This window comes from Synchiropus splendidus, chromosome 5 (genome assembly GCF_027744825.2).
Source record: "Synchiropus splendidus isolate RoL2022-P1 chromosome 5, RoL_Sspl_1.0, whole genome shotgun sequence".
In the NCBI taxonomy this organism is placed as follows: Eukaryota; Metazoa; Chordata; class Actinopteri; order Syngnathiformes; family Callionymidae; genus Synchiropus; species Synchiropus splendidus.
In genome coordinates, this window is record NC_071338.1 from 31764768 (window position 1) to 31781176 (window position 16409).

The 16409-nt window shown below is 43.1% G+C and overlaps 1 protein-coding gene across 2 annotated transcripts in view; it reads right to left on the reverse strand.

The window, feature by feature from the left end:
* Positions 1–16409, reverse strand: part of LOC128759485 (protein unc-13 homolog C) — a 160616-nt gene that overhangs the window by 86387 nt on the left and 57820 nt on the right. For both annotated transcript variants that reach the window (XM_053866480.1, XM_053866479.1), the window contains exons 7-10: positions 12293–12512; positions 9841–10068; positions 3971–4112; positions 1238–1407 (exon numbers count right to left, since the gene is read on the reverse strand). In XM_053866480.1, the coding sequence (XP_053722455.1) occupies positions 1238–1407; positions 3971–4112; positions 9841–10068; positions 12293–12512 (760 nt within the window). The remainder of the gene's footprint in view (positions 1–1237; positions 1408–3970; positions 4113–9840; positions 10069–12292; positions 12513–16409) is intronic.

Genomic DNA, 16409 nt, shown 5'->3' on the forward strand with positions numbered 1-16409 from the left:
TTGTCCTCGAGGTTAATGACAGTTAACGCTGGCTTGATGAGAGCAGAGATAATGATTCTGGCTATGGAGGACATTATGTGTGTATTAAAGACACATAAACACGGCTTACATAACAGATTGCATGTTACAGAAGCTGCAATTACATTGAATGAATGAGGGAAAGGTCGAATTCCCAGGCAGAAAAGGATTCCTATCATTCATGTTCAGCTGACGACCTTGAGAGAAATTTCCATAAAGTGGACGCCAATAAATTACGATTATACATAGGAGGTCTCACACATACTGTACATACTGTATACATGCCAGTGTGATGGAAGACAAATGTTAAATGTCTAAATGAGGTGAAACGCATTATATTTAATATATAATAAGAATTTGTCAAAAATGGAAATAAATCAAAATATTACTCTTTTTTTTTAAGTCATATTTCGATATTCAAAAAAAAAAGAGTAGCAACAGAAATATTCAATGGCGAAAAAGCTAGAATTTGACTGAGCAAATAGAGTTCCTGTTTTTATATGGAGTGTCTGTTACGTATCATGCAACATAGAGTAGAATGCATATAGAGATTAAAACTAACTGGTGGCTTAAATTTGTCACCAGTTGTATTGCTCCACAAACAAAAGTGCACGTTCAAGAAAAACTAAAATAAAAAAAGTAATAATTTTAAAAAGTTCTTGTGTTTTATTTTACTGTTTCTATGTATATTTTGATACTAAGGGGAAGATAAATAAACAAAATATAAAGTAAATAAAATAAATATATAAATACACTAAATTTAAAATACATTTTTATATTATACATTAACTTTTTTATTGACAACACGTTTGAGCTCAAATATTTATTATCTCTGCCAATTCTATTATTATTATTATTATTATTATTATTATTATTATTATTATTATTATTATAAAACACGCTGTAACACGTCTACAAATGTGTGACACCGCCAAGAATGAAAGTTTCTTTTCAAATGAAAGTCTTAAATGCAACTATGAATCTGCACTTCTTCAGCGGTATTTACTCGTATCCATGCTCAGACTTGATTCTCTGCATAACAGATTTAGATCTGTTATGTTAAGATCATTTCCCCCTTGTAAGAAGCCCGGGAGACATGCTTTTGTTTTTATATCAGTGAGAAGATCTATTTAAATTCAGTCCGCCCCCTCATGGTAATGAGACTGAGCCAGACCTGGAGGGGCCTTGAGGACACAGACAGTTGCAGACAGACTCGTACCTAGATTGTACCAAACGTCCATCTCCCCGCTCAGGGTGCGGACCTCGATGATGGTCTGGCCCAGGAAGTCGTCTGACTCCCGCTTGAAGTGCTGCTTGACCCGCGACTTGATGTCGTCGTCTTCGTCCCACACTCGCACTTTGATGCGGTCAGTGGCGTTGTGACATTCACTGCGTTTATAAAAATAAAAACAAGACATTTGTTATGGAACAAACCAAGTGCTCATCGGGTCAGGCTGCTCTGCCAAGCAGAACCACAGTCAGATGCACAAGCCGAGCATGAATCCCAGCTCACTCGCTGACCCTTTGGTGAGTAACATATTAAGATGCTTGCCGTGGTTCTGACTGAGTGTACGAGAGTGGGAGAGTCAGGGGTAAACTGAACTCTAGAGGGGAAGAGCTCGGCGTTCGGCAGGAAGAACCACCTCCAGACATGACTTGACCTTTCCCTCCACACTCCGACAACATACACAAGCCTGTTGGCTCTCCACCAGCAGCCAGCGTGTAGATTCGTGAACTTTCTTCTGTTAAATATTCATCGCTTCCCTCCTTAAATCGACGGACGCAGCAGAAGTTAAGCTGTAATGGCGCTGCTAAAGAGAAGAGAAGTGGTGGAGGCACTTAGCTCTGGATGGGGGTCAGACCAGAATTAAACCTACCAGATTACATTTCCTTCTAATGACGTCCTCAGAAGTAATACTGCTGTGGGTTTCTTTTGAAGCTAATCTCTTTCTTGGGGAAGCCGTACCAGGGTAGTGCTCTCTGCGAGAGTTAGGTAGCGCTCTATTAATCTCTGCAGTAATGGATGGTCCACAGACGTCGGGGCACTCCTGAAGACTTTGAATATTACCTCTTGTACAATCATTTTTAGGTTTTATCCTCGCTATGATTCACAGATTTTCTCCTCATTTTTCAGAGGCAAAAAAGCAGTATTTAGATTCTCATCATATGAACATCTTTCATCTTGCCAAGGCAGATGAGCGTACACTGTGATTACGACCCCGACAATGTTTGAAACTCATTAGTAGGCAACACCAATATTCCATTGCAACGTTCATTCTGCTATGCTAATGAAACTCATGGCTCCAACCAAAGCATGAGCTTTGGCTCCATTTATCATGACCCTTCACTAATCCACAAATAACCTTTGACATTAAAGAATGGCTGTAACACTAATATAAAATAGTGAGTCCAAAGGTGACCGTAAATTCCAGACTACATAGCACACAGGATTACAAACCACACCCACGAAATTTAGTGGGTGTAATGGTGCTATCTACGCCATAGAAAGGTCAGGGAGTTCCTCGTACCCGTACCAGGATCACTTCTAAACTAGTTGTCAAAACAGGATCAAGACTAGTGCATGACACAAACTTGGCAATGTTCTGAACTCGAATCATGCCACCTATATAATTTAACTTCTCACATATTTACACTAAAGCACTCAAAACATTTTTGAGCACATTTTGAGCGCTTCAAGGTAAATAAAACACCAGTGAGTCATCAGTTTGATGTTACGAGGCTCAATATTTTGGCGCCTGTCTGCCTGTCAAAAAAAAAAACTGCTGCTGCAAGATCCCTGAACTTCTTCCCAAGCATTCTCTTACTCAGAGAATGAAGACATCCAGTGGACGTGTGAGATTATTGACAAATTGGATAAGAGACCTGCCAACATTGTACTTCGCTTGAAGCCATCACTGCACTTGTGGCTACACTAAAAACAAGGGAGAAAAAAAAGCATCTCACTCAAGCAACTTTTATCTGAACTAATATGGCTAAAACGGTAATGGTGACAACCTGCACTTATTTTTGTTCACTACAACAATAACAAAGCCGTCAATTCGACTCCAAGTGAGAGAACCAGTGTGGACCCTTAGTCATGTTGCTTGGTGCTGATCCACAGTAAGTAGCTTTGAGTAAAAGTGTCTGTTTGACGACATAAAAAAAGAGAGGATAAGAGAGTTTTCAAAATTTCAGCAGTCAGCGCTGTCGCATATTTCTACTTGATTAACTTTTCGTCAAAGAGCTGATGTCACATTTAAATTTTAAGTTCAAGATGATGTAACACATCAGTGAAAAAACAAAGAATCAGCTGTGGAGGCGATTGGCCGGATGCAGCCAGGATCTGCCTGTGATCTGGGTAGCCACAGGAACATCACCTGACCTCTATCACGACCTGCATTCACTTTCACTGCCACTAGTCTAACTCATCTGGAGTCGTGGATCAAATGAAATCAATTCTACCTACTGCAGCTATCGGTTTGTAAACTCAATCACAGAGGAGCTTGCTGAAGGGTCCAAGGAAGAACATGCAATTAGTTGTGGAGTGGAACTCGCCGAGGTGGCCACAGGACAAACTGTGAGGAAATCTATCAGTGAAGTGATGCGTTGAAGTGATTGAGCAGCATCGTATTGACCATAGAAAAGAAATAATGCTCACTGGACTAGAAGAAAACATGCCAGAAAACACAAGTGCTGGTCAGCACATTACAGATCCAAGACCTCGCACGATTAAATTGTTCCTCGAAAGTCAAGACCGAAAGTAGCAGATGGGCGACACTGATCCCTCGATTAAAGCTTTGGGTTGTTAAAAAAAAAACTCAAGTGTACCAACATCATCGTGGAAGCTGCTGCACAAACATCGTGACGTTGGACATGACGGAGCAAGCAGCAATTTTAGAATCAGTTGAGCAGATTTGAGATTAAAAGTGACGCATGAGTGGAAAAGACTCACAAGTAAAACTTCTCGTCCCAGACCGGATTGAGGTTGCCAAAGATGGTCTTGGTCCGCCGCTTGGTCTTTCCCACCTGGACGGTGACATAAGGGTCGCTGGAGCCGGTCTTGTCCTTCGCCTGGAGACCCTGAGCACTCATGACTGTGGGAGACAAAACAAAGTCTCATTACTCAGTTTATGCTGTAAGATACAGAAACTGCACAGTCTGTAGTGGCCTTTCATCACATCCACTTTCACCTCTTTTCACCCTCCTCTAGTCACACCTTCATCATGACCTTTTGCCTTCCTCTTCTACATCTTCAACATCCTTGTGTCTCCTCTCCAGGTGTTTAAACCATCTGTCCTTCCTAACCTTGGTCTCCATTAGTCCTTTCCAGTCACTCCCAATGACAACCTCATCCAAGGAGGGACCAGATCAGGTACCACATGTTCCAGTTGGCGTCTGAATCTCAAACGCACCTATGTTATATGACTGTCTTTTAAGTTACTGTGCAGTGGTAAAAGATTAAAGCAATATTTTCAAACTGGATATGCAAACTTTCCATCATAACAGAACACACACTCAATGAAGACCATTTGCCTTTCATGTTGTTTTTAAAAATGGACCTATTGGTCAGATTTAGGGACATTAACCTGCACCGTCTTGTGGGGGAGCATTACACTCAGGTCAGTGAAAACAAGACGTGATGGGTGGATGAGGTATGATGAAACAGCTTTGCAGGGTTGATGAAACAGTGTCCTACTTTTAATTTTCTGAAAAAAAACAAGTGTCCAGAAGTCAGAATATGACACATTTACATGAGTAGTACTAAAGATAATAATAGAAATAGTCAACAGAAAGGTACCCTCTTTATTTTTTTTTTTTTTCTATCAAGAGGTTCATGAATCCGTCCTCCATCCTCAAAGATGTTCAACGAAAACACATAAAAAGCGCTCTAGTGTCCAGCAGAAACTGGATTTGTTTTTTAATATTTAAGAACCGCGCTGAAAGCTGACGAAGGCAGGTTTTATAATTAAATTACGATGCTCTCTGGAGTGCTGCGTCTTCTAATATTTATCAACCATTACAATCCTGGTGTACTAGTTGTTTTGCCTTTACCCGCTTTGATTCCAACGGACGTTCAATAAAGGAAAATCAATTTGCTCCCTGATGTTAGTCGAGGGTTGATTTATCTCTCTTCTTCCACACGAGTAAAGACTCTGTACGTCTACTACTAGCACACTTAAACTGGCTGTAAAGCCAGACTTTCACTCACAAAATGCAAAGGAGGGGAGAGCATAGTATTTCCCGGCTCCAGAAAAAGGAAAAAGACATTCAGGCATTAAATATGCATTGGAGAGCATGTGAATAATTCAGGTGCGTATGAGTCCACAGCTGACAGAAGTCAGTGAGTGGAGGACCGACAGGGATCCTGGACTTCCAATCAAAGGTTGTTGCGTGTCAGACATGTACAAGGTTCAAGTATGACAGCTGGAAGGTCTTTTGAAGCGTGTCAGTGACACCTGTTGTTACTTATATTTATGGGGAGGAGAAAACACTCACAGCACCGTTCCAGGTCCTTGACCGACAATGAGAGCGACAGGAAGTCGGCTATTATCCCTTTACTGACAGAATACAGCGGGAAATAAACTATTCATGTTGGCCTTGTTCAAATGCTACACTGTAAAACAGAGTTTGCTTCCAACTCAAGGCCCCGGGGGGCAAATACGGCCTTCCGACTCAATTTAGGCGGCCCACGAGAGCTTCCTGTATTATATACATAATATTCCTATATTGCAACACTTCCTATAAATTGAACAATATTGTCTTTTTTGGGGGAGCTATAAACAGGCCACTCTCACTTTTATTCTGGTTTGATTTTTAATAGCTGCTTCCTGTTTCCTCTCAGTTCTTCTGTAGACTTGCCTGCAGATGTAGGTGACACCAGCACTCAGTGATGTGTGTCATATTGTTATGGATTTCTTGTGACACTACGGTCTTTGTTTACAGTTGTTGTTTTTTGCTCCTAATGACTGTATCCATGTTTGTAGTTCTGCAAGTCTGTTCTGAACCGTACTCTTCAGAGACGCCAAGACTGGACACCAAACAAAGAAAGGGCCGCAGTGGGTGCTGGTTTTCATTCCAACCAATCCCAGAGTGTTCATGGTACACATTCAGCATTTGGTTCGACTCTTAACTGACCAATCCTCACTGAACAGTCGTGCACCTTGGATCATTTGGAATCATCAATTAACCTTGACAGAGCGGTGAGACAGTGGACGCCCCAACAGGGAAAACCCACCCTAGCGCCAGGAGCCTCTAGCGCCTCCTAGCCTGAAATAAATCCTGTCAATGTAATCCCTGATCTATGAGGTATTTGTGTGTTTTTTGTTCAACAGAAGACAGCCGTGATTTCTGTTATTTAAATAGTGACGAACACCACACCATAAACTGGTGTTATTTAGAGAAGGTGCTTCAGGCTGACTTATAAAACCCTGTCATCCTTGCTCTTTACCAAACATCCTTGAGCGACCTCAGTGGAACGGTTTGAAACCAGCACGCACGATTGGGGAATAACAGCCCAATGCAGCTATCAGGGGACGGCTTTGTTGGTAACCATCTGTTTGGGAGGCCCACGAGTTAGTCATTTACTGAAGTGACCTCTTCAGGGCGAGCAGGGAGCAGCACAGCCCTCTCAGCCTCACTGGTGTTTTCCAAAGGAGAAGAAATCAATAAGTCGGGCTGAGGGAAGCCGCTGGAGGAGGGCAAAGTCTAAACGGCTGAGAGGCCTCAGCGTCTGGTTTGGATTCCCACCCTCTTTTTTTTTTGTTTCTTTGTTTTTTTTTTTGTCTTTGGGCAGTGTGGAAAAATGGTGAAGCCAAAGTCGACATGAAATGTGTCGGGATCCGCCACACTTTCCATCTTCCCAGCTTCTCTTCTATGAGCTTCTTTTACTTTAATCCGGTGACCCACATCAAAGAGCACACAAGAAACTGAACATCTGAAGTCCAGTATTGCTTTTGCCACCCAAAATTGATCAAATATTTGTGTACCAATGGCCTTGTTTATCGAACATTTATCTTAAATTTGCAGACCAATTTGAATGTCCAAACACTTTACATTGTGGCACCGACATTGTTTAAAGGCATCATTAGACAGGATCACGTCTTTTGAATGTCATGTCTGTGTAAGCAGGACTTACACATTGTGATGGGTTCATGTGGATTCTCGAAACAGTGTTCTCATTTTCCCAGCTCAGTAGGTGGCACTCTCAGTTTAAAAATGATGTTTCAAAAGAAGAGTGTTGACATTTTAACTGTTAATGCAGAAAAAGACATTATCCTTTCACCCTCAGCGACATGGAGCTGTGACAAGAGAACGATAGCTTGGAGATGTACATGCTTTGTAGACGGTTATGAAGCGGAGGCAGAGCTTGGAAAGCTTGGTGGCTACAAGACGAGAGAGCTTTGAGCTGATCATTGTTGTGGCGATGTTTGAAGTGAGAAGGTGAAGAATCTTGTATGAGCTTGGAAATATCCCAACCATTCCATCCTCAACATGTCAATCAAACCGACCTGAGCTAGTGAACTCGTAGCCCGCAATGTCAGTGATTAGCGGTGTCTTCTAATCGGACTTGAGATGTGATTTTCTGTTTAGATTCTATAGCAAGTCTGCCAGATCAAGGTTCACCGCTGCTGGCAGACCTTCCAGGTTTATGGATTCAGAGTATTTCAGGGGTGATTTGGAAGCCTGGCACGGCCACTGCCAACTGCTGTGCATCTATTGAATGATGAATAAATCTCCGCACTATAAATACTTTCAAGTGGGACCATCAATGAGGCTGTGGAATAGCAGCAGAGACGAAATTCCAATGTCTCGCTCAATCCATTTCTCCTTCATTGCTCTATTCACATCTTCATATAAGCCTCCTCCATTTCTATTCCGTTTTACCGGCTTATTTGTTTCGAACCCCACATTTCTCCCCTCCCCTCAGGAGGATTGACATTGCCAGAAATGCAAGGCAGCAAGTGAGCGGAGCCTGACATGGTTACCGCAGAGATTGGAGTCTGGGATTTAGGCTACCTCTTTGACCTTCTCTCTGAAGCCAGTTAACCAGCAGGAAGAGATGAAACCAGAACCATTATGCGGTGCTGTCTCCCCGGTGGAAATAGGAGAGGCCGTGAGCAGACCTTGCTATACACCAGGGGGGTGTTTTCTTTATAGCTTTCCATTAAAGAAGGTGTACATGTCACATCTAAATCCAGAAACACAATTACTGCAGGTTTTTTCTTTTCTCTTTTGGATTCTCAACCAACAATATATCTGAACCAGGATCAATGAGTTATGAATCTCATATAAAATGTTCAATTAAGAGCATTGTATTGAATATTATATTACACTGCCAGCAAATTACAGTTGCTTACAAGTAGATAATTGAGGAGGGGACAAAAATAAAACAGGTTTGGCGAGGAATCAAAGAAGGCAGGCGATCATCCGCACGAGAGCAGGGACAGGCAAATATAGAACAGGCTGGAAGAAGTCTTATTAGCCTCAGTCTCACGCTTGGCTAGCTTTTGTTTCGTTCATCTGTTAGTTTGAACGTCTGGGTGTTTATAAGCTGTTTTATGGTGGTGGGGTGAGTCAGGCCTTCCTGTGAGCACCTCGTCTGTTTTGTACCTGCCCTCTCCAGTCCAGTGTTCCAGTGTTGGTGCCGTCATATCTGTCACGTTTTTGTCAAGTCCTCATCAAGCCACTGTCCTCTTGTCAGGTTTAGTCAAATCCCCACGTCAAGTCAAGAAACTGTTTGGTCGAGTCTTGTGACGTCTAGTCAAACCATTCACACGTCTTGCCTCGTCAAGTAAAGTTTCCACGTCAAGTCAAGGAACAGTCTGGTTGAATGTAGTGTCATTAAGTCAAGTCTCCGTGTCAAGTCAAGGCAATGTTTGGTTGAGTTCTGTCTCTTCAAGTCCGTCCTGTCCCTCAATTTAGTCAAGCCTCCATGTCACCCAACAGTCTGGTCGAGTTCCACCTTGCATAGTTAAGTCAATGCGTCGTCTTGCCCAAGTGAGGTCTCCACATTGAGTCAAGAAACGGTCTGGTCAAGTCCCGCCTCATCTTGTCGAGCCATGTCAAGTCTCTGTGTCAAGTGAAGAAACTGATTGAGTGATCGTCATCTTCTTGTCTTATCAAATTACATTTGTCAACTAGTCATCTTGCCTTGTCTCGTAAAGGTGACATCTTTTCTACATGCCCCCGGTGGATGTGTTGGCGAAGAGCAATGCCAACGTAAGGACACATGTGATCGGTGACGGTAACGTCGCTTGAAAGGAACATTTTCGTACATAAAGAGAGCATCAAACTCACTGACTGTATACTGTCTGTTCACTGAATCTATAGCTAGGCCAGAAGCTTAGCCAACAAAAAAGGACTCCCACTCACTGAGTTGCCTGTAACCTTTAACAAAGTTGAGTGGCAAATAACCTTTGCAGCAACATCCACGCTGCCCAATCAATTTTTATTTGTTTTCCAAATTATAGCTTTTCTTTCCATGTCAAAGGTTAATGGGCAAAACCTCGGGGTTAATGCCACGCAAATACAACTCAGAGCGGCGTTTGCCATTAGTGACGGGTCGGCCTTCTAATTGCACGTTTGGATTCATATTTGCTCTGGAAGGAGTTAAAGGTGAGGCGGCGGGTCGTGGTGACGGTCACGGGTCACACAGGGGAGCATTAAAACATTACACAGAGTCATTGTAGGGCTGAGTGATGGTGATTAAGTGGTAAGTGAAAGCTAATAAAACCCCTGCCATGCTGACAGATGCTTTGATTAATCAATACTATTTGGATGGAGCCATGAGCTTTATGGGTTTCTCTCTGGAGCCGCTCTCACCTGTGATGCTGATCTTGGCCGACCACTTGGAGGTTCCGTCCAGAACAGCCTGTTTGGCTGTCTTGAGGTGGGTGGCGAAGTCTTCTTTGGAGATGTGGAACATTTCCTGGATCACCTCGAACACCTCGGGCCGGTTCTTCTCCCTGATCTTCATGCGCTCCTTCATGGCCATGATGATGTTCTGGGTTTTGTCCTCGGCACCATGTTTGGAGCTCTTTTCCACCGCCCCTGTGAGAAGATTTAAATGTTGCTGTCATTTTGGAAAACAGAACGGAGAGCAATCTAAAGCTGACAGGCAGCCAACCTCCGGGAGAAGAACATACAGTGAAAAGGTAGCAGATATTTTAAGATGTTTTCTTCCCTCTGCTCCTTTTTAGTCTCTGATGCGACCTAACAGCTTTTGAAATACTGATAGCAACCAGTACTTCAACTCTACAGCTGGCAGGGAGTTGGTTCAGGTGGAGGAGGCTGAACCTGATGGGAAATTCCCAGAGAATAAGAAGAAACTCTACGATCCGCTGAGAGCTCCATCTCCATCACTACTGTAACAGCTAAATGTAGTAACCTATACTGACACTCCTAAGAAACAGTAGTCGTATTTGTAGTCTTAGTACTTGAAGCAGAATACACAGTTGCCCCTGTGGTAGCAGAAGTATTACCAAAAACAGAATTGATGTGAGTTATTGAAGTAACTGCATCTTGTGGCAGCATCAGACATTGCAATCCTAGTTGTAGTAACTGAGGTGTAAATGGTATCGTGCAATAGCTAAAGCAGAAATAACAGTTGTAATTGCAGTGAAGCAGAAAGTACCACTGAGTACCACCATTGGTAGTTGTAGTAATATTACTAGTGTTAACAAAGAAGCTGCTTTAATTGAAGAAAGTAGTAGCGCCATCAGTAAATTTAGTCATGAACATAACGCTCTGACGGAGTAGCGGTAGTGCGGTAAAAATAGTGGTAATGTAGTAATAGATGATGTTGTCGTGAATGTAGTGGCAACAGTGTCCTCTGTACTAAGAGTACAGCAACAATCAAGTTAAAGAAATGTAGGTAATAACAGAGGCAGTTCACAAATAGTGCTTGCGGTCGTAAAAATATGCACCAGTGATGGAGCTGGTGCAACTGCTGGTTCGTGTAGTAGTAATTGTCGTAGTTGTAGTGGCATTTTGTAGAGGTCTTAACAGCAGTGAAGTAGTAGCAGTAGTCGTAGTAATGGTAGCAGTTGTAGTACTGTTTGTAGCTATGTGGCATTGAAAGCAACGTTAGAAGTAATACAGTTGTCATTGACTGGATGAACAGTAGTAGTCGAAGTATTTGTAATTGCAGCAGTAAATACATATAAGGCAAGAAGAATGCATGGCTAGGTTTTGTTTTTAGCAGCAGCAGTAGTGGTGATACCAAGCGATCACTGAAGTCATTATTGCAGTAGTAGCAGCAGTGGGAGCACTGTATAAACTGAAGTAATAGTAGTGGTAGAAGAAGTATAATTGGTAATTGTGGTAGTCATTGTAAATCCAAACAAAAGAAGGCTAGGTACATAGTTGCAGCAGCCGTGTTAGTAGTTTCAACACTCACAATCCAATTTTTTTCAAAGCTCCACATCACACACGTCATGCTGATAATGCGATGGAAAAAAGGGGCCCCCACTGCCACAGCTAACCTGCTAGTCGTCTGACCAGCTGTGCACCCAGCAATAATATCCAGTGTGAAACACAATGCGACACAAAGGAAGCTGTTTTCACTGATAAGAGATCACAGCGCCGTCTCACATCTCAAGTGTCCTCATGAGTGCAGATGTGAAGGAGATAAAGAGAAATCCTATCAGGTCAAGCCTGTTTGCATTACGCAGCATTGTTACGCCGGCATCACTGTTACAAATCACTGCGTTTATAACAGCCAGAGTGTAGCTAATCTACTTAAGTGTGTGCGAGGATCGCCGTGAGCTTCACCCCGATCCTACGTCGCCTTTATTAGACCTCGCGCGTACGACACGCCTGCGATCTCAACACTGATTCCAGATTGTAATGAGAAACAGCGACATCAATCTGGGCGTGAATGCATCATGTTCTTCAGCACACATTGGTTGTGGGGGGTCTGCAATATGTATCGCTCAAATCCCCTCTACGGCAGTCACGTGGGCTCGCAGGACTTATGGTCGGTATTTATAGAAATGTGGGGCGGAGGACGGAGCCCACTGAAAAGAACTAAATTACAGCAACAGCTTTCTGAATCGAGAGGAGAAGCCTACGCAAGTAAGTCTTCAAAAGGACGGACACATAGTGAAGGATCTTGTGGAGCTGAACCAGGGGTTCAATTTCAGATTCAATTGTTCCATTTTGCTCCTAATCTCACCTATTGTCATGAAATCTGGGTCACAATCAATCATCCGCATCACTCTAATGCCCCATGGTTCTCCCACACTCCAGCTGAGACAGCAACCCATCATCTTACTTTGTAAACAATCGGCGTTGAGCAGGTCCTGGCACTTCTCGTGGCATTTAACACCGCACTCGGAGCAGCGCATGCCCTGCCGGGCGATGCCCCACAGCAGGCCTTCACACTCATGGCAGTAGGTGGGCGCCGTCGCCGTCCAAACCTCAAAGTTGTGCGGTGTGGTGGATGATATCGGGTAGATCAGGGCCTGGAGAGTCTTCTTGAAGACGTGCAGTTTCTGGGGAGAAAAACAAATCATTGCTTGGACGCAAAATGGAAAACAACTTTCTGCATATTGATTTCCAGAGACAATCACGAGTCCTACAACTGCTGAGAGACCAATATCACTTGATCATCTCTCAGATTCCCAGTAAAGGGCAATTTGCTTCAAACTCGTATGTCATCACTATTGAATAAATTATTGACTTCGAAAATCGCATTTTCGCCATTGAATAAAGAGACCTGCACTTTTTATCTTCAATGCAAATATCACAGCAGTAGGACTCCTTGAGTCAGCAACAAACACACTGAAGTCAAATTGAGTCACAAGGCTGTTAATGGCTGAAAATGTTCAACTTAGTTCTCATTCCCTTCATCCTCGCCAGATCCAACGTTTGACGTAGTAGTAGCAGTAACTGCAGAAAGTACCAGTGCCATCTGTAGAATTAGTTGAAGCACATTAAGCTCTATAGGTATGGTAGTACTGCGGTGAGAATAGTGGAAGTAGTAATAGTGGTAATAGAATATTCTGTAGAGTGTAGTAGCTACAGTTTGACTTGTACTCAAAGTAGTAATGGTTGCCGTAGTGGAAGCAGCAATCAAATTAAAGAAATTGTGGTTGCTCAAAAGTAGTATTTGCAGTATTTAAATACACACTATATAGTCCTGATTAAGCCACTGGCACTGCTGGTTTGACTAGTATCAATTGTAGTGATAATTCTGGCAATTTTGTAGACAAGTATAACTCCTTGAGTCACACTAGAGTCAAACTTAGACTCAGACAGAGATGCCTTAACCTCGATGTTGTGGTGTGGCAGGGAGTTGGTTCAGGTGGAGGAGGCTGAACCTGACGGGAAATTCCCAGAGAACAAGAAGAAACTCTACGATCCTCTGAGAGCTCTTGAACATTTTGGAGAGGAATCCTGAAATTATGTGACACCACTGACCATTAGTGAGTCATTATTGATCAGACCTTAGGAAGTTCTGCGGTCTGAATCTTAAGATAAGGCTTCAGGAGTCTATCTGGACCCAAGAGCCACATAATGACTGATAGTTTGGTATTTGCTTTGTAACTCATGCTGCTCCAACTTTGGTGGGATAAGGAAAGTTCACACGGTTTGCAGGGCACCAGTCAGCCAGAGGACAAGGTTTGTCAGAACCGCTGCCAGGCCCATGACAAGTGGTCGAAGGAAGACAAAGCGATGAGCCCGGGGTCTCAGGACAACAAGCCAAGGATTACCGGTGGGTCTGATTCAATGGATGAGATACAGTGGAGCTAATTTGTGAGGGAAAAGTCAATGTTGGCCCTGATATAAAGGTAACACAACACACTCTGCATCACAATTTGGTTCAGGTCGCTTCAGGTGAGGTATTTCACAAGCTTGGACTGGAGTCCTGAAATATTGCAGCACAGACGGGATGGACCTTGCCCCTGGTGTCACCAAAGCTCTGGTAGAATTTGGAGACATGAGCCTCATGGTCTTCCAAAGGAGAAGGTTCAGAGAATTGTATGTTCAAGAACAAGCTATTAGTGGTGGTCTGCGCCGTAGAAAGGACAGTGGTGCGCACACCTGGCTTTAAAGGATCACTTCTAGACTAGTTCTGAAAATGAGGTCCAGCACGGAGACTGACTCATGAAACAAACTTGGCAATGTTCTGAACTTGAATCACAAACACAGTTTTTATTGGCATTATAAAGCGCTTAAAATGCATTGTTTTTCTGGCGAAGTTCAAAGTCATAAACATAACAATATTATTCAGAAGAGTGCATGTACGTGCCCTGAAAAATTATATTCTGGCCCCATGTAAACGTTTCTTGTGTTGATCTATCTTACTTCAAATGAGATGTATAATTCAACCCCTACTTGTATATTTCTTCCCAGCATGGACCATAACTACGTTTTCTCTGTCTTTCAACAAGGAACATACTATAGTGTAGCACGATGGCAACTGTGCTGAGACTCTGATATAAACCTCCTGGACTCTCTGACCAAAACCTTTCCAAGACAGCAAGGAAGATGCCCAGGTTACCGCGCACGTACTGGGGAGAAATATGAGTTGAGCACTGGGAGTGTTAATCATGAGCCAGGTTAATATTCCGTGACGACATTTCAGTGTAGAAATGAGCCTCAATTCAGCCACCTCTGGTCAAACGCTGCATCCACAGCCGAGACTGGAGCGACCAGCCGCTGGGATGTGCAGTAGAAGATGATTGAATTAATCAATATGGCTTAAGCTGTCTAAATATGCCTCCTGTTTCCCCACTTGATCCCACTGTGGCAACCTGAATGTCAACAGTGAGGTTAACAGTTTGGAAGTAAATCAGTGTTACATCTCATTAAACCCAGATTAACAGCATCCTCAGTCCAGTGGCTTTGGTCAAGATTCAATCGGCGAATGACTAAAGCTTCTCCTGACCAAACAGTAACGTTGACAAGCGATCCGTCTGCTGCCAAACGGAATCCTCTTCAAATTGAATGCTTTACTGCCGCAACGCTGTCGCCCGGCCCGGACTGTAAAATGGGTCAATTTCTGAGGGCAGGATCGATAGCGACTGAAAATAAAGGTATATGTGAGTGTGTGTGTGTGCGTGTGTAAGAGTATTCTCCTGATCGAGCACAGAGGAGAAGGCGACAAAGAGAAGAAAGGCTATTAAATAAATCGTCTTCCTCCACTGTCCTGGGTCTCCTCCCCCTGCTGACTCTGCCGTCAGTGTTGACGGTGCACTTTAGCACCTATGCGGTGTAGCACTGCCCACTCGGACACACACACTCCAACATCAACCTTTCCACACATGACGAAATGACGGGCGATGACAGTATAACAAGGCCATCTAACACCAGCAGAGTCCATTCACGACAGAGGTCACCGGTCCTCACTGCACTTTTAATGAAAACACAGGAAGCCTGAGAGAGATTTTCCCTCTAATCTGAAGCCGATGAGATGGAACAGATGCCTGAGATTTATTCACTGCTTAGACCATAAGCAAAAACCTTGCTGTCTAATACTGACACCGCCTGCCGAGGACAAGTGTGCTCAGATTCGAACAAGCCTTGGGATGCCGGGTGAGCTCTTCTTGGGAAGACAGATCGGTTGCTTTCGAAATGAACTTCCCAACATCACTTCAACACCATCATTCATCCGTTTTCCATCTTCAGATTTGTTCCATCATGGTTAAGGACAGACTTTTCAAGCCTTTTGTAAACATTCATTTTCTTCTTTTCAATGAAAATATTTTGGTGGATTTTTGGAAACATATCCCACACAGTGTGTACTATCTTGCACACAAATGGCCATTGAGATTTTTAGGTAAGAGCAATATTTTTAACTCCACTGATCTGACACAAATGACCTTGGATAGCTGTGGACTTGTCCGACTAACAAGGAGGAAGATTTCCTCACATGTTTTGCAGGTTTTTAAACCAAGAGAGCCACCTAATGAGTTCTGAAAAAGAGGACACCGTTTCATGAAGCTTCATTGGCACATCACTACAGGTCTGCCGTGCTAAATGATACAGGGTTGATCTGTTAGGATAACAGAACCATAAACAGAACCAACCACTGCAAACTCGATGTGTCCTACAACTTCTTCCTTGAATTTCGATTTAATGCCAGTTGGGATTGTGAATAGTAGTGAGGGGCTGATGAAGCTTTATGAGACATGCCCTCATTTTCAGAGCTCAGTAGGGGCCGCTTTCAGTTCAATGGTTTCATATATATGTTTTTTCTAATCCATTGATTTTAGAGCAGAGAGTGCCATCTGTAGACTGTGAAATTGAAGACAATGTTTCATGAAGCCTTATCAGGTCATCACTATTACCACCTCAGAAGATCAGCTCAACCTCTCTTTTGTGACAACTGATTCCATTGAAATGTCTCATACATCAATATTCCATGGGGAAGGAAAAGTAAGGAG